This window comes from Sceloporus occidentalis, unplaced genomic scaffold, assembly GCF_023333645.1.
Source record: "Sceloporus occidentalis isolate IW3139 unplaced genomic scaffold, rSceOcc1.0.p SCAF_316, whole genome shotgun sequence".
NCBI lineage: Eukaryota > Metazoa > Chordata > Lepidosauria > Squamata > Phrynosomatidae > Sceloporus > Sceloporus occidentalis.
The window spans coordinates 388903-407282 of record NW_028317296.1 but is presented as its reverse complement, the minus strand read 5'-3'; the positions used below and the strand labels follow the sequence as shown (position 1 = coordinate 407282).

General features: G+C 39.9%; 1 protein-coding gene across 1 annotated transcript in view; it reads right to left on the bottom strand.

Annotated features, from left to right (window-relative positions):
- Positions 1-5440: 5440 nt before the first annotated feature.
- The window catches only part of LOC149274861 (RNA polymerase II-associated protein 1-like), a 34339-nt gene continuing 21399 nt past the window's right edge, over positions 5441-18380 (bottom strand). Inside the window, exons 13-23 of the mRNA XM_089505183.1 lie at positions 17950-18107; positions 13294-13473; positions 12516-12717; positions 12188-12297; positions 11381-11576; positions 10873-11022; positions 10313-10455; positions 8771-9575; positions 7072-7248; positions 5864-5920; positions 5441-5578 (exon numbers count right to left, since the gene is read on the bottom strand). Of these exons, the coding sequence (XP_089361309.1) occupies positions 5441-5578; positions 5864-5920; positions 7072-7248; positions 8771-9575; positions 10313-10455; positions 10873-11022; positions 11381-11576; positions 12188-12297; positions 12516-12717; positions 13294-13473; positions 17950-18107 (2316 nt within the window). The remainder of the gene's footprint in view (positions 5579-5863; positions 5921-7071; positions 7249-8770; positions 9576-10312; positions 10456-10872; positions 11023-11380; positions 11577-12187; positions 12298-12515; positions 12718-13293; positions 13474-17949; positions 18108-18380) is intronic.

Below are 18380 nucleotides of genomic sequence, written 5' to 3'. Positions count from 1 at the left end.
CCTCCCTCCCTTATCACTTTTTAACCCCCTCCCCCCCTCTCTCACCTTGAAGTCCAGCGACGGGAGCACGATGCTGCTGTCTTCCTGCATGCTCGCTGGTGCCCGCTGCTTCACTGCTGAGCGCCGTAATATGACGTCATATTTCGGCGCCCAGCAGTGAAGCAGCGGGCACCAGCGAGCGGCTTTTAAACGCTGTCTTCTTTTTTTTGATGCGGGGGAGAACGAGGGGCGCCGAGCGGTTGCTAGGCGCCCCTCTCTCTCCTCCGCATCAGTGTTTAAAAGCCGCTCACTGGTGCCGGCATTTCATGCTGAGTGCCGCAATATGCAATAGGCCAGTGAAATGCCGGCACCGGGACGGGGGTAGAGGGCTCGTGGAGGAGAATGAGGGGCGCCGAGCGGTTGCTAGGCGCCCCTCTCTCTCCTCCGGATAAAAAAAAAATAAAAAAAAAATGCCGGTGAGCGCCATTTAAAAGCCGCTCACCGGTGCCCCCCTTGAGATGGCGCCCATGGCACGTGCCATGGCTGCCATACCCTATATACGCCTCTGGTCAGGGCCTTTTGTATTGAAGTCTATGGACCTTTCCTGCTGTGGCTCTGCACCTGTACTGTTCCTGGTTCCCTGCTTTGTGTCCTTCCAAGTGGACTCCCTGCTTTGTGTCCTTCCAAGCGGGCTGTGTGCCTTTCGTACCCTTCCAAGCGGGCTCCCTGCCAAAAGACTTATTACTGGTATTTTATTTTACCATACGTCCGGTTTCTTGCTTAGACTGTATTACCCTTATTTGCTGGTCCTGTTATATACATAAAATACACTGCATTACCTGGATTTCTGCTTGTGGTGTCTTTGTTTGCATAATCATGCACCGTGGGTTACAGACTGAACCCCAAGTATCCCCTGTGCATGGGGTCCTATCCGACCTGATCACCCGAGTCCTAACAGTTAGTGTGAATGTGTTTGCATGAGTGTACATGTGTAAATGTATAGTATAGGTATGTTTGTACCATGAGTGTGTATATGTGTGTGTTAGTGTGAGTTTGCAGGGTAATTTGGCTTTGAAAATCACATTTCCAAAATATTATTGCTTTTGTCAGCAAGTCAGTTGGGGTTATATATGAGAACTTGCCAATACCATACCAGCTGAGGAAATATTCTTGCCAATTGGGTCATTCCACTGGTTACTGTGTTCATAAGACCACATTTTAAACATTGCATTAGAATCCATGTTGTATACATAATTAAGATACATTTACCCATTGGCCGTAAAATGAGTAAGTCTTGGTATGTAAACCAAACATTAGTAAAAGTGCAGCACAAATGTGTTGTTCATGTACCCTATTTTGTGGGCATAAGGTATCATCTCTTTTATAATGGTCTAAAATTCCATTATTTATATTTTCTCTTTCCTAACTGTTGTCCATTTAAAACATATTGCATGGAACTCTCTTTCTAATAGGGTGAGCCCTATGGTCTTTAGCACCCCAGTGCTGCATGCACTTACTAACACAAGAAAAAACACCTGCTACCCAGCTCAGTACCCTAGACAACTGCCTATTTTGCCAAATGGTAAGTTAAGAGCTGCCTTTTAAACTACCGTATTTGCTCGATTATAAGATGACCCTGATTATAAGACGACCCCCCAAAATCTGAATATTAATTTAGGAAAAAAAGAAAAAGCCTGATTATAAGACGACCCTATAGGAAAAAAGTTTTACTAGTAAATAAATAATAATTAATGTAAACAATTTTTTTGTCTTTAATTTCCTTATATTTACCAACCTGCCCCCAGTTATGCACATCTGCCCCCAGGCATGCCTTATACCCTCCTATATGCCACTCTGTCCCATGATATGCCTTTTAACCCCCTATATGCCACTCTGGCATTTAGGGGGTTAAAAGGCATATCATGGGACAGAGTGGCATATAGGAGGACACTTACATACCCAGAAACTTCCCTACCCACCCAGACACTTCCCTACCTACCCAGACACTTACCTACCTACCCAGACACTTCCCTACCTACCTACCCAGACACTTACCTACCTACCTACCCACCCAGACACTTCCCTCACCGCGATGCCTCAGCAGGCGCTTGCTGCAGCTCCCATGGGATCACGGCATGACGCTGTGTGACCCCGCTAGGCCCCGCCTCCTCCAGAAAATTGAAGAGGTCTACCGGATCTGCTTTGGGACTGGTCCTGCTTCTGGAGGAATCCCCCAAACCGGCTCTGCTTCCCCACAGTGGGCAGGCTATCCCGGGAGTAGGAAGGTACACGCGTATGCAACCTCGGCTGCTGCTGGCACCTACGCCGGCACTCGGTGATAGACGCCGGCAGCAGCTGAGGTTACCATACAGGAGGATCCAGGTCCCCTGCAGCGATGCGGGGGATCTGGATCTTAGTCTAATAGTCAGACCTCATTTGAGGTCTGATGAGAAGACGACCCCGATTACAAGACGAGGGGTATTTTTCAGAGCATTTGCTCTGGAAAAAACCTCGTCTTATAATCGAGCAAATATGGTATTTTTAAAAATCTCTCTTCCACAATGAGCACATAAAGCATATGTGTTCTATTGCCATCTTCAGGCACCCATTTGAAGTTACAACAAAACCAGCATCGTGATATTTTATTTTTGGTAGTTTTGATTGAGCCACAGAAACCAGTCCAGCTCCTGTTACTGTTGATGGTATATTTATGTTGCTTATGCCTTTTGTTCTTCCCATGTATGTTTAAATTCCCTCATTGTATTAGCCTTTACCTTCTGATGGGAAGTTGTTCCATTTATCTACCACATTCTCAGTAAAGTAAAACCTCTAACATTACATCTAAACTTATGATACACTAATTTTACATGATGACATCTTGTTGTATTTTAAATATCATATGAAATAAACTCCCATCCTGTGCTTTGTTAAAACTCCTTAAGTATTTAAATGTTTCAATCACATCTCTCCTCTCCCTTCTTTCCTCCAAGCTACACAAAAGGAGATTTCTTAGTCTTTCCTGATCATAATTTTTTTATTCTGCAAACCATTTACCATTTTAGTAGCCCTCCTCTGAACTCTCCCCAATATGTCAATATCCTTCTAAAGGTGGGGTCTCCGGAACTGTACCTAATACAGAAAACTATAAAGCGGCAGAACCACCGCTCTCCTTCCGTTGTCACTGTGATCAATGACACAAGTGCATTATTTTACATTTATCAAAATTAAACTGCAACTGCCCCACTCTCGACTATTCTTCTAAATTAACCATTTGGCTAATTCCACCTGGAATGTCTATTCTGTTGCAGGCCTTTTTATTATCTGCAAAGAGACATTAGTAGCTTATGTAATCTCGGTAATAAACATATTGAAAAGTATGGGTGCATTACATCTTAATGCTGCCTGGAAAACAGTCGTGACATCACAGATTTTGAGCGCTTGCCTCAGTACGATTTTCAACCCGGGTTCATCTACAGGGTCCTGTTGGCCAGTTGCTATGCTGCCTTCACAGAGAAATGGGAAGAAATGCTGTATACATCATTTTCAGATCAGTAGGAGGAAAAGATCAACATTTTGACCCATAAGTGCTCCGTCGCATCTGAGCGCCATGAGAATGCATATAAAATATTACCCCTATGGAACAGGACGTCAAGTTACCTGAGGTAGACTGAGTTGTAGGATGAGTTAGGGTCATTTATTCAAATTTACTGGGGTATTGCCTAATTCAACCCTTTTGGGAAAGGGTGCATCGGATAATTGAGGGGGTGATGGGGAGGTCCCTTCCTTTTGTCCTGCATGTGATGCTATAGTGTTTCACTTTTATAAACATAAACTCTTACATCATCTTATAAACATTATTTAACCAAGCATTTGCTTGATGGGGCTAAGTGTTTAATTCCCATCTATTGGCCAAAAATATAAAACTCCTTCTTATTGGGAATGGGTTCATAAGGTTTGGGAGGTCAATTTATTTTATTGATCCACAATGCTACAGATCACATGCATACATATATTGAGATGTGATTTACTTGACAAATTGCTGTTTGGGGGCACTGACAAGCTGGAGCAAAGATGGGACAGACAAGCTGGTTGGGGACAAAGGTTGCACTGTGGGACATGTTACTTGGAGAAGTCAGGGGGGCCCAAGACAATGTTCACCTGGGGTCTTGTGGTTTTTAGTTATGCCCCTGTATAGGGGCTGGAGGAACCTTCAGAGTTGTTGCTTTTCTCCTGCAACACTTCCATGAAGTTTGCACACTGGGACACTGCTGCAAATAAGGTAAGATAAGCGGAATTCTATAAAAAGAAATACAGCTTCTCTGTAACATCTTTGTCAGTGACATGTTTTCCCTCAAAAAGCTTGACGGTGCCATCTTTGCAACCAAACAGCTTGCCTGCATAATCTTTGTCACCCAGAAATATAAGTAGGAGAGAAAATACTGGTAGTGTGGGGGAGTGGTCCCCAAATCTTGTAGCTATCACAGCTCAGTTATTCCCAGTCTAAAGCTCTAGCGCATAGCAAATGGCCTACTGGCGTGTTATTTGCTCTTGAGGCTGATAGACTGAATGTGTTGGAGTGGGCTCACTTAGCGCTTCCTTCGGGCCACCCTAGTGCTCGCCGGACCCTGGATATGGTCTCTAGACACTTTTGGTGGCTAACAGTTCTGGGCGGAATAACTTCTACAGTGAGTGCTCAGGTTAAGACAGATGTGACATGGCTCATTTAAAGGGGATTCCGGGAATTAGACAATATGTTGAGACTGTATTTCTTCACAGTAAATACAAGTGTCCATAGCGACAATGTTCCAGGGTTCTCCAAAACGCTTATCTGTATTCAATGTTAGGCCACCGGGTCCACAGAAGGATATAGAATACTCTTTTGTCATTTAAGACAGATTTAATAAACATTGCAAAGTAAACCTTTGCTTTATTAGATTTTAATTTCAATTATTTTTACATTAACAAAGAAAATTACTAGGCAGAAAATAAATTTTTATGGGAAGTTTATGTTTCCATCAACATGTGGGTATGTACAGTTTTAAGACATATACAAAAAAAATATGCATGTTATGGTGATGCTTGACATATAACAGGCTTGGAAACTATTCTTGATGGATATAACACAGGAATAGGCAACGCTCGGCCTGAACATCTAAGAACAGGCCAAACAGAAGGAATCTACTGCCTTTGCACTGTTTGGAGAGATAAAGATATTATGTTTCTCAAATTGAACATAATTGTAAAGATTATCAGAAAGTATTTAAAATGACAATCAGTTCCATATGAAAAAGTTCAGTATGAGCCACAAATTTTTAATGATCTTTAGGATTGTTACACACTGGAGTTTAAGGTAATTGACTTTGAAAGGTATACTATTACTTGTTCAACATGATCTGCAAAGGCTATGTTTAAGGGTCAAAGTGCTCCAGTATTAAATACTGGAGGTCCAGTATTAAATTGCTTATTTTGGTTTCTGCTGCGGCTCAATCACCATCTTCAGGTATTTCAGTCTAATAGGTGGTAGCTGGTCATACAGTTCAAAGCCAACCTCGCTGTCACTAGATGTCTGTTTATAATACAGGAGATGCTTCTTCAGTTCCTAAAATTAAAGACAGGGAGGTGTTATGGACAATAAACTTTAACTAGTACTACATCAAACCTACTTTCATTTTTTTCATGTATTCATCCAGGTATTAGCCATATTAGTGCATAACCTTTTACTGCCAACCTGTTTGTGAAATATTTACATTTACATAATACAATAAAAAAAATGTGTAAACAGTTATATTTGCGACAAATGGCCACAGCAATACAGATGGGCCAGCTTTGGACAAAGATAAGCAGTACTCAAAATGTGAATTGTTTTTCAAGTGGACTGACATACCTCATCAACAAGCAAATAAGCCTTTCTGAGCATGCTTTTACGTACAGCGTCTACATCCTGCATAGAAAAAGAAAAACAGGAAAATTGCTTAGATTTAACCTACAAAATAAGTTTTCACAAGATGCTCTGCATGCTTAAAGCTTTTCACAGTAAAGCTGTGTTCTTTGTTATGGCTGCTTAAATGGAGGAATGCAGATTATGGCTCATATAAGTTTTTTTCCCCGAACTACCCCTACCCTAGCCACTAATGTTATCTTTTTTTAATAAGATAAATAAACATCACAAATTTGAAACCTCCAGCATTCTAACTGTTGAAGAGAACATGTTCCATGAAGCTAATGGAGTTACAGGATTGGTCAATCCGTGCCAATATATATATATATATATATATTTAATAAGGTGCTGCTCCACACCGATAAAACAGTAACTGAGCTCTCTGGTATGTTAATACACTTTAACAGTTATTCTTTCCTCGGAAGGTTTAACCACTTAAACACAACACTGAAACCTTTAAGAAGCTTTTAGGGTTTCTTTGGCAACAACCTTTCAGTGTCTGTTGCTGTGCCACATGAGAATTAAGTGTTCTATAAGAATGACATAAGATCATGACATTTTTCATGATTAGAGTATTATTTTCTATGAAATGCCTGGGCATTCAACAGTACTAATGGAACAGGAATAATGTTCCTAACTCTGCATTTAGTTATAGATGTCTTACATCCACCAGAGTTGATGGACCAGCATCTTGGGCAGTACTGTAAGGCTGCTGAATATCGAACAATAGCACGGAACAGCATGTAAGGTGAGTACTACATCTAGAGAGCTCCAAATTTCTTCATAGCAACCCTTAAATCTTCTAGCTTAGAAGACATTTCCATACTGTTACACTTCATTTTTCTTACAAGTTTCAATACTAAACCAGTAGCTGCCATAAGGTCGGTGCTTCACTACAGGCCCCCTATAATCTGTTATCCAAAGAGATCATGATGGGGTTTGTATGCTAGCAACATCTGGGAGTGTGTTGCCAAGCCATGTATTAATGGGACACAATGTTCTACATCCTATGCCACAACAAAAAGTGATGTTTTTCTTCTTCAGTCATAGATCACTAGCAATGATTTACTACTTCCTGATTTTTTTATGATTATCTCTTGTATTGGTCTGCATTTTTATTTTGTTGCTTTTGCACAACTAGTCTATTTTCAAACCTGAGTCACGTGGTCTTGCGAAAAGATGAAGCTATTGACGTGAGCGATGGCAACTGCATAGAGAATGGGGCACCGGCCTTGGCACAAAGCTCCTGTCACCAGGGTCCTGAAGTAGAGTCGCAAAAGATCCAAGTTATCTTCAGGAGGGGAAGTGTACAGGGCCAGAGGAATTGGAAACTAAAGGCAAAAGACATCAGCACATTATCAAGTGACCAGTGCGCAATTTTTGTATTGAGAAATCTTACTGAGAAATGCACCAGAGTTGCCCTTTTTTCATCCAAAGATAACTCAGTAAGAAAAAAAATAAATTTCACTTTAAACCATACTTTAGTAAATACACCCTAGGGAAGCATTTTGAAATCTAGTGCACAATATATTATGAGCCATATAGAAAATGTATCAATTAGTAGGCATTATTAAGTAGTTCACTCTATAATAAAATCTCTCTAATCTAATCTAAATCAAAATACCGTATTTGCTCGATTATAAGACGACCCTGATTATAAGATGACCCCGCAAAAACTAAATATTAATTTAGGAAAAAAACAAAAAGCCTGAATATAAGACTACCCTATAGGAAAAAAAGTTTTACTAGTAAATATTAATTCATGTAAACAATTATTTCCTATTTAATAAAAGCTATGATTGAGAAAAATATATATTTTTTTATTTCCTTTTATTTGCCAACCTGCCCCCCCCCAGTTATGCACATCTGCCCCCAGGGTTGCCACTCTTCCCCCAGAAATGCCTTATGCCCCCTATTTGCCACTCTGAACCATGATGTGCCTTTTAACCCTCCATATGTATATATATATATATATAACTGCTAACAGCAATCACACTCCTATCAAGCCAAGGCAGCCAGTACATGCTGGAACCTGGGGATGATAGGAGTGTGAGTACAGCCTCCCTATGCCATGCTTCCACCACCACCCCCCTTACACATCCATGCTATCATACACACACTCATTCACAAACATTTAAATACTCATTCATTCCACATACTTGCTCAAAAACCCTCCCCCACCCCCTTACCTGAACTGCAGATCTCTCACTCGAAGACTTCTGCAGGGGCCCGGCTGTGCGAGCAACTTCTCTGGCCCCGCCCCCAGAGGAAGGATGGGGGAGGCAGAATTATGCGACACTCTGCTAGGTTCCGGTTCTCCTGCTGCTAGCAGAAGAGACGCTGCTCGCGACCAAAGCACCGGTAAGCAGCCTGGCCCGAGCGGACATTTTTCTGAGGTCTGATTAGAAGATGACCTCGATTATAAGACGAGGGGTATTTTTCAGAGCATTTGCTCTGATAAAAACCTTGTCTTATAATCGAGCAAATACGGTAATAATGTAACCACACATCATACATGGGCAGCTCTTCCTGCAGTAGAAGATAATTTAAGTTCTTCCTTCATAATGCATAAGTCAGGGAGCTGAAACTACAACTATTCACACTTTAGTGGATAAACCCACAAATTAAGTAATTAAATATTTGTTTGGCTAAATATACAAGTATAATCTTACTCAATCAATCAATACAGCCTTACACAGTAAGAGCATTCAGAAACACTTGCTTCTGACAAAGATCTGTATAGGTACATCAGGTAGACTATGGCATGTACGTTTCACTGAACGATGAAGTAATTTGAAACCGGAGGTTGCAATTATATACCACTCAATGAGACAATAGTCACAAGGACATTACCTCTTTTAAGGACACAGAGAGAGACCGCAAACTGCTTACACGCTCCCCGAAAACAGCCTGCTTCATTTTTACATCAAAGCGTCTCAGCAGAGGAATAAGCACAAATGTTCCAAACAAGGAGTCACCAAATGAAACCCCCTCGAACTGGTCCAACAGGTCCATGTAGAAATCATAAAATGAAGCCAGACCAGGCAGAGGAACGTCAAGTACTAGGGATTCCAGACCCTTTGGTTGACAGTAACGAACCAGTAAGGCCGCGGTGTATGAATGGACAGGGTCCTCTAAGAAGAGGTCACCTCCTGTAAGGAAGACGCAGGCAAGACGGACCAACTTAGCAGCCGTAGGGATGTTCTGCAATATTCCAGGTCTCCACGTCTCTAAAAGAAGCATCCACTGCAAATTTCTGGTGACTGTATTCACCAGATCTGGTGGAAGGGTATTCACTATGTTCCCCTTTGTCTCTGCATTAGTCACTTTGTTGTAAAGGTTGATTAAAGGGAGGAATGGCCAGTCAGAAGGTAATATAGGACCCCTGGCTTCAGCTAGCATAGCAGATTGGATAAAACAAGTCCTCTCTTGATAGATAAACTGAGAGTTACAGAGGGCTTGATTCATATAGGAAAAGTGAGCCAGATAGCAAGCTCTGATAGAAGGCAGGCCTCTGAAAGCATCTTCAAGGAGCACACCTCGGCTGGGAGTAGCAGAAATCACAGCGGCAGACGCAGGGGCTGTTGGTTTTGTTTCAGCGGTGATATGTAAGATGTCAGATAAGTCAGCTGCTTCTGGCCCTCCTTCCTTCCCTTCTCTGTGAAACATTAATATGGTATGTTACAAGAATGAGAATAACTGACCAATGGCCTTAAGTAAGAATCTCAATTTAGGATTGTGCACTCCACACACTACGCGTTTCACCTTTCAGTTGGGTGAAATACCTGAAGAAGCCCAGCTGAAGGGTGAAACGTGAAGTATGTGGAGGAGAAGAGCCAATTTGGAGGGACTAAGTTTTATTTCTATTGTTTTTTCATCATATATGAATTTGCAGCCCTAACGATGGGAGCACTTCTTTGTATTTCAATGTAAGAACAATATTTTATATATTTTAAATAAATATACTTATTTATTAACTCTTTCCTGCCCCCATTGAAAATACATCCAACCTGAAGAATTGGATCCATAAAGGAAAGAGCACAGTTACCATAATGGTTTTAACCCCATGTGGGTTTTATAAGCAGTGGACATTAGCCAAATTTAATTAAGTTCATTGTTGTGTTGAATTTATTACACTATATTTTGTTTTGTATTTCTTTTTTTATGCACATATGTGGAGTTTAACATCTGTAATTTGCAAGGTGCCAATTTTGTATGAAGCGCACTATCCTAAATGAACTTCTTCTATCTCTGGTTGAGACAACTAGAGGGAAGGTGCAGCTGTGTACACAATACCATTTCATAGTTATAAAGTAAGAATCTAACATGGCCAGACCATTCAGGCAATACATTCAGCTCCAGGGAGCTTTACATCAGTATATTGCAAATACTTACGGAATAAAGGCAGAGTTGAAAGCAAACACAGAAAGGAGTTTATGAGCCAAATTTTCGCTGCCCGGTAATAGACTGCCCAGCAGGGCCAGAGAGACGGAGTGACAGAGTGAGGCATGCTGGGAAAGACCAGGGCATACTGCATTCTACAAATAAACAAATAATGTATCACAAAGTGGAAGCTGCTTTTTGTTCTACACTAGCTTATCTCTACTAGACATAATAGCATAAAGAAAAATTCTGAAGCAGCAGAGTAGACGTTCAATCAGAGGCACTGGTGTCATCATATACCCTTGTAGCTTAGATCCTCTGCTTCTAGAATACTTAGTCTTGGCTCCAAACATTATTCTCCCTCTTTACATGATCATTTTAGCTCAGATACATACAAAAAATCCAAACTAATGATATCTATGCTTTTGAACCTCAATGTTAGCTGTACGAAGGACAAAAGCTCCAGTAGAAAGTCAGGAACAGATAATAGTAGGCATTACATAATTTGGTAACATGAGAAATGGTATATTCCATTAGGAATGTTGTTAGCAGATTGTGAAAAAGTTACTTACCACTTTATACAGCAAAGATAACACAAAATATTGCAGGTGATATTCATGACGAAGAAGCCAACTGGAAGAAGGAGTCACGTGTGGAGTTGGAGCATTAGAAATAGTTTGCAGATAATCCTGCAGCCCTTTGTGATCCAGAACAAAGCAGAACTGTGTGCCAAAAAAAGTAAAAAGATGAATATGTATACTATGAAATAATAACAAAAATCACTAACAATGGAATAAAATACAGCATCCAAAACTTAATATCTGAGATTGGCAGAGGATAACTTTGTTTTCGAAAAAATAACCAAATAAGTGGGAAAATGCTCATTCTTAAAGCACATAGCTGCATTTGTTTTCGCTGTAAGTGAAAAACAGTCCTATCTTAAGGAGTTATGTTATCCAAATTTAACATTTGAACTGAGTTCTGTGATTGTTATTGAGTGTTCCATTTTTTCTTGTTTAATTGTGTTGTCCATTAAATCACAGTTAAAAAAATTACAAAAATAAAAGCAAGCAATCTCACCTTGTTAACCAGCCCTTTATGGATATTGGTTATTCTGCAGATAAGGTTCAAAATAGAGGTCAAGACAGAGAACGGGGATTTCTTCCCAGCAAGGCTTAAAGGGGGTTTATCCCCTGTGCAACTCAATGTCACAATGCTGGGGACAGACTCAGGCAGAGGTGAGCAGGAAAGGGGGTTACAGACCACAGAGCAAGATCTGTAAAACGCATAAGGAAAAAAGACTGAGAAATGCAGAAACTGGGCAAGAGAAACAGTTTTCATACAAACAAAATAAAAAATGACCTTACAGTAAAAACCCTAAACAATTATTTTATGAAGACTGTGCCAGACTTTGGATTTATTCCAAGGATTTTACTTGAGCTAATATTTATCATCATGTATCTATAAAATAAACAATAAGCTGTAATTTCCCAGGCACACAAAAAGATCTCCTCAAATACCAAGTTGTCCCGATTCATAAACATGAACTATCTGCTTAGGGTGGGATCCCAATGCACATAAAAGAGTGTAAGCCCACCAGAGCCTATAAACTCAAAAGATTTCAAACCGTTGCACCAACACCAATACAAATCCAAAACTTAGTCTATTCAAAGATTTGTGATTTATAGCCCTCAAAGAGTTTGACCAGATCCCAGATTCTCAATTTAGAAGCCACGAATGGAACTTGGTCCAGAAGCTATTTTATATAGGAGCCTGAAGGATTTGACTTGCTTTGGATAAATAAGTTATAGACCAACATGTCCATGTATAATAGAATATCTGCAAAAGCAGCAAACAAAGTTAACTTGGGAACATAACAGCTTTCACCTGAGAAGGTTCCACATTGACTGTGTCGTTGGATGATGCAGGAATGGAAGCAAAATATCAGCAGCCAATCTTTCTATTTCTTCATTACATGTAACAGTATTCAGGGAAGGCTGTGATAGACATAAATATAGATCAGTTTTAGAGTTAATATGACTTGTCACACTGTCTGTTTTGTAATCATTTCAAGAAATATTGATAAAATTAACAGTGTAATGGTTTAGAATCACCAGACTGTTATTTAAAGCTCCACTGTGTTAACAAAAGTAGTTTTATTCTGGGGATTATGGTAAAAACGTGGCTAAGCAATCAAATACTCCTTTTGACCCACCTGCCGACTGGCAGCCTGGTAGAAGGATGCTACAAAGTTGATGGATGCCGTAGTGAGAGGTTGCAGAGCATCCCAGGAACTTGGGTTGGAAATCTCTTGTAGAACTCTCTTTAGGCTTTCTTCCACCAAAGGTAGGAGTCCGGTCACATGAGCCCACGATACAGGTGGAGGAGGGATTTGTTGGCCCGAGTCTTCTGGAGCACTAGCAAGTACAAGCAGTAGATATGTTTTCCTGTTTAACTGGATAAAATTCTACTGTAGCGCCATATGTGGTTTCAGAAGGAATGCTTAGCGCGGTTCCTAAATCCAAGCTGTAATAGGTGCCAACCTCCAACTGATGCTGTCAGTTTTTGCAAATTATTACAATTTATTTCATGTCAGGACTGAACACCAGACATGATTTAGACACATTTTCATAAAAAAACAGGTAAGACATTATAATTCTTACCCATTAAACTTTCACTGTCCGCCCCCTCACCTGACAAGTGAGGTCTATAGTTTCCAGACATCTTTACCGATGATTTCTGAAATAGCTCTTTTTATTGAATTCCATGTGATTTTTAAAAGTGATTTATAACTTCAATTACTGTACAAAATGATTGTACCAGAAAGGCTGCACTGTCACATCTCCCAGAGTTTGCAGATCCTATAAATTCTCTTTAAATGTTTTTCCCAATACCTATCTGTTATCTGTGAATTTTATTGACTACACAAGGAGTACACGGGGATATGGCCGCACGTGCATTATTAAAGCGGTTGAGACTGTCAAATACTGTACCTGTGAAGCTGGGCTTCCAGTTCCGCCGTACAACCTGCTGTTTGAGTCACATGGGTGAGCAAGACAACAACAGCCGCAGCCCGCTGAACTGAGAGCCGGGGTAAGGAGTCTTTTGCCCTCGAGGAGGCGATAAGGTGGGGCAGGGCCTGTAGGATCCTCACAAGGACCGGATACAGCTCCCTGACATTAAACACAGACATGGGATAGGAAATGAGTGCTTTATTACATCGCTCCATAAAGCAAAAAAAATACATATATATCATCAGCCATTATCAGCCTAACAGGAATTACTTTTTCTTTGACATTGTGCCAGGCTTGGAAATGAAAATGTAGTTGCCCCCCCCCCCCCCAACACTAAACTAGCAGCCATACTTTTTTTTTAAAATGTTGAGAATTGTAGCAAACCCTTAGAGATCATGGTCAGCTTTTGTATCTGGTTCTTCCTTACGGAAAGAAATGTAAGCAACCGGCCACTCACTGACACATCCAGAGGCACCCATCTGAATGCTGTCAGATATTTTATCATAGAAAACATGTATTTCACATATTCTGTATTTTACATGAAATCAAAATGGAGTCAGATCCATTTTATTTTACTTAATCATGTAGTGATGATTTCTTTTTGTCCTTGTTCTTTCTATAATTGAGAACAAAGAAGTATTCATGTATAGAGATGTTTCAGTATGTATGATACAATTAATGTTATCTTCCATGAGAAAGTTAAGGAGTAGACGCTGCATATCTTTAGAAATGTAACTTGGAATGGGGGATACATGGTAAGACTACCAAGGCCTGAGTTACTATCTAGGAGGTAACACCTGGCGATTAGGGTAACCAAGGATAAATTCCAAACACATATTTAACCACTTCGTGACAAAGGCTGATTTTACTTTTTGTACCCTTCGTGACAATGGCCGTTTTAACATTTCTGCGCTGCTCGTGTTTAGTTGTAATTTTCTTCTTTCCCGTTTACTGAACCCACACACATTAGATATTGTTTTTTTCAGGACAAGAAGGGCTTTCTTTAGATGACATTGTTTTGATTGTATCATATTATTTACTACTAAAAAAAGTATAAAATATGGTGAAAAATTTAGAAAAAAATGACTGTTTCTAACTTTTAGTTGAAAAATCTTTTACTCATCTATAAAAGGTAATGAAAAAACCTGCTAAATGGATTCTACTATTTGTCCTGAGTTTAGAAATACCCACTGTTTTTATGTTTTTTTGCTTTTTTCTACCCATTATGGGGCAATAAGTACAGGTAGCGTTTTGCTATTTCAAAGCCATTTTTTTCCAAATCTGGTAATTCTTCCCCCCATGTGCCATTTCGGGTATCTTTGAACCCGGCCAATGCAATTTACCCCATCAAATCATATATTTTTGAAAACTAGACAGCCCAGGGTATTCCAAATGCTAGTATTTTAACTCTTTCCATGCACCATATCTACCACCAGTTTTTGTCAAACTTTGTGGTAGTCATTTTTTTGCATTTGTTTTGTCACACACATTTTACTTCAGGTATGAATTAAAAGGTTCTCGTTTATGTCACTATCACAAAACACCCCAATATGTGTTCAGCAACATCTCCTGAGTACAGCGATACCTCACATGAATGATTTTGCCTGGCTGTTTGGGGGCAAAAGGGCCACATTTGGGGCATGCGCATTTTTCAATGTTGAACTTTGGCATTTGGGGATCCACTGCCCATGCCCCATTTGGTACATCTTTGAGCCGGGCCATTTCAGTGTGCCCAATAAACCCATATATTTTTGAAAACTAGACACCCCAGGGTATTTCAAATGCTAGTATTTTAACTCTTTCCATGCACCATATCTACCACCAGTCTTTGTCAAACTTTGTGGTAGTCATTTTTTTGCATTTGGTTTTCCACACACATTTTACTTCAGGTATGAATTAAAAAGTTCTCGTATATGTCACTATCACAAAACACCCCAATATGTGTTCAGCAACATCTCCTGAGTACAGCGATACCTCACATGAAGGATTTTGCCTGGCCGTTTGGGGGCAAAAGGGCCACATTTGGGGCATGCGCATTTTTCAATGTTGAACTTTGGCATTTGGGGATTCACTGCCCATGCCCTATTTGGTACATCTTTGAGCCGGGCCATTTCAGTGTGCCCAACAAAACCATATATTTTTCAAAACTAGACACCACAGGGTATTTTAAATGCTGGTATTTTAACTCTTTGCATGCACACATTTTACCACCAGCATGTTTTCAAAGTTTGCAGTAGTATTTTTGTGTGTGTATTTTTCCCACACACACCTACTTTATGTATGAATTTACAGCTCCTGGTATATGCCGCTGTCACACGACACCCCATAATGTGTTCAGCAACATCTCCTGAGTGCAGTGATATCCCACATGCATGGGTGTGTCATTTTTGTGGGAACTAAAAGGCCACATTTGGTACGTGTGCATTTTTCGAATTGGAAATTAGGTGTGTGGCCATCCTTCCCCCGGTGTTAATTGGGACGTTGTTGAACCTGGCCAATTCAATTTACCCCATCAAATCATACCTTTTTTAAAAGTAGACACCCCACGGGCATTTAATATGCCAGTATTTTAACTCTTTCCATGCGAGAATTGTTTTAAGCTAATATGCTAATTTTAGGACTTGCTCACAAAAATATATTTTTTATATATATATATATTTTTTTTGTCTTTTTAAAAAAAAATTTTTAACATTTTTTTTCAACTTGGAGGTTCCCCTGATAGTGACATCAGTGGGAAATGATTTTTACATTTTACTAGTTTTTTACTATTTTTTTTTCTAATTATTATAAATTTTATTTTATTTTTTAATTTATTTTTACTAATCACACTGTGATTAGAAAGCTGGCTTCCATTGACTTGCATGGTGAATGCAGTACCTGTATTCAACCTGCAAGTGGAGCCAAAGTTCTCTAGATGGTCTGGACCGTCTAGCGAACTTTTAAAATTTGTTTGTTCCTGTTACAGGGCAGCGGCCATCTTGCTTGATGGCGAAGATCATCGGCAGCTGCGGCTGTGACCGCTCTCCGGAGCGGTCACAGCCCATCGAAAGGTAAGTGTTTGGTGTCGCTGGATGCCTCCTGATCGAGGCATTCCAGCGACACCATTTAAGTTTAGGAGGCGATCGTCGATCGCCTCCTAAACGCTTTTAATACGGGCGTCCGCCGCCATACAAAGTATGGCGGATGTTGACGCCCCGTGGAGGGGCCAGAGATGGCCCCTTCGTTCCGATAGCGGCGTTGCTGAATGCCTCGAGGTCGAGGCATTCAGCAACGTTTTTTGGGTGCAGAAAGCGAAAACAGATCGTTTAAAGACGTGCCGGTCCTGGCACGTCAATTGTCGTAAAGCACATGCTTTTCCGTGTCGTGCCAGGACCGGCAATTGTCGTTAAGGGGTTAATGGTTTTAAGTTAATTCTTAGACCAGAGCCTCTCTCACAGGTAAATTAAGAAATTACAACGGTGTAAATATGAGTAGAAATCCTAATTTTAATGGGTAAAACCCACCGTTATGATTGGAGAATTCCAATCAAGAGGTGGAGGCTATGATAATAAGCTCTGTTTTTAAGCTTATGTCTTGGATAATTAAAAAAAAAGAAGGGGACCTTAAAAAGATCGCACCCTGAAACAGACAGACCCGGACGGACTTATTCACCAAATTTACCCCAGAGAATTGGAATCTTAAGATTCTGGCACCATATTTCACTCTTGGAGTTACTTTGAGTTCTAACCTATATAACTGGTAGAAAGTTATTTTCTTTTCCACTTAATTTCTTGCCAATGAACCTGGATTAACTTCTACAAGTACCAGTTGGACAACAGCAACAAGTGGTGGTAATTATAATTGTTTTATTATTCTGAATAGAGATGAATTTTGTCTTCTTCGTATAGAATTCCCTGTTTCTGGGAAGTACTATATTGCATTATTGTATATGGCGGCTTGTGAGACTGCAGCTTATAACCCGTGATAATAACAATAATGAAAAGGTATTTTTACCTATAGATGAAGTTTGACATTATTTGCATCTATTAGGAATTTCACTAATACTCTTAGACACAATTAAATTATTTTTAATTTGTCATATTAGTTAAACTAATATAAGAGAAATAGTGATATTTTTATTACTGCCCTGATTATTATAAATTTTTGGTTGCTGAGTGGACTGGAAATTAATTGTGTGTTAGACTCATATAGTACTAATTCATATTGATAACTATCGATAATATATTGTATTTAAATGGATTCAATTTTGACATGTTTTAAGAACTTTGTGTTTTATATTATGCACTGTGTGACTCATACATAGATTTTATAAATTGTATTCACAATAAATAAATATTTTTGATTGACTATCGTGGCGATATCTATCTAATTTGAATTATAATTTTCGGTGATCTGAAAGAATTTAGGATCGGAGATAAAATATAGGGTATCTCCTTAAATTCATATTGTGGATGTGGTACTACAATATTTGATAGCGTCGTTATTTTGCGTATGTGATAAAATATTGGTTTTGCCTATTTTGTCTCATTAATATCCCTAACAATGCACACACAGTGTGAAACCGTATTGGTACTTTAGTATCTAACAGAGTAATCATATCGTAAGCAGTTCTATCACTACTGGATCTCAGCCCACCTGTAAAGGTCACAGGCCTGACCGTAGCCTGCAGCCACAGCCCACAGCCGAAAGGTCTCCGTGTTCAGCCTCTCAGCTTCCTCTCTCGGCAGAGGAAGATCTTGGGGTTCCTGGGCCACAAATCGGCCAAGGCGGCACTTCAAGTCAAATGTGTTTAGCTGCAAGTCAATAATTCTGGTTAGCGGTGCACACCAGGAGGTTTTTTCCCCTCACAGACAGAAGTGAGAGGCTTGGGTCTGTGACAGGGATCCAGGTGATCTAAGGGATCTTAGCAAACTGTGTTTAGAGCTTTGTCACTTTCCAAATGTTATTTTCTAAGCTGATGTATCTCTTAGCTACATATCATACACAAGATTTGAAGATATTTGTCACATGCTATTGCACTTAAAACAATTGAATATGTTTACAGAAAGCACATAAAGGTACAGGTG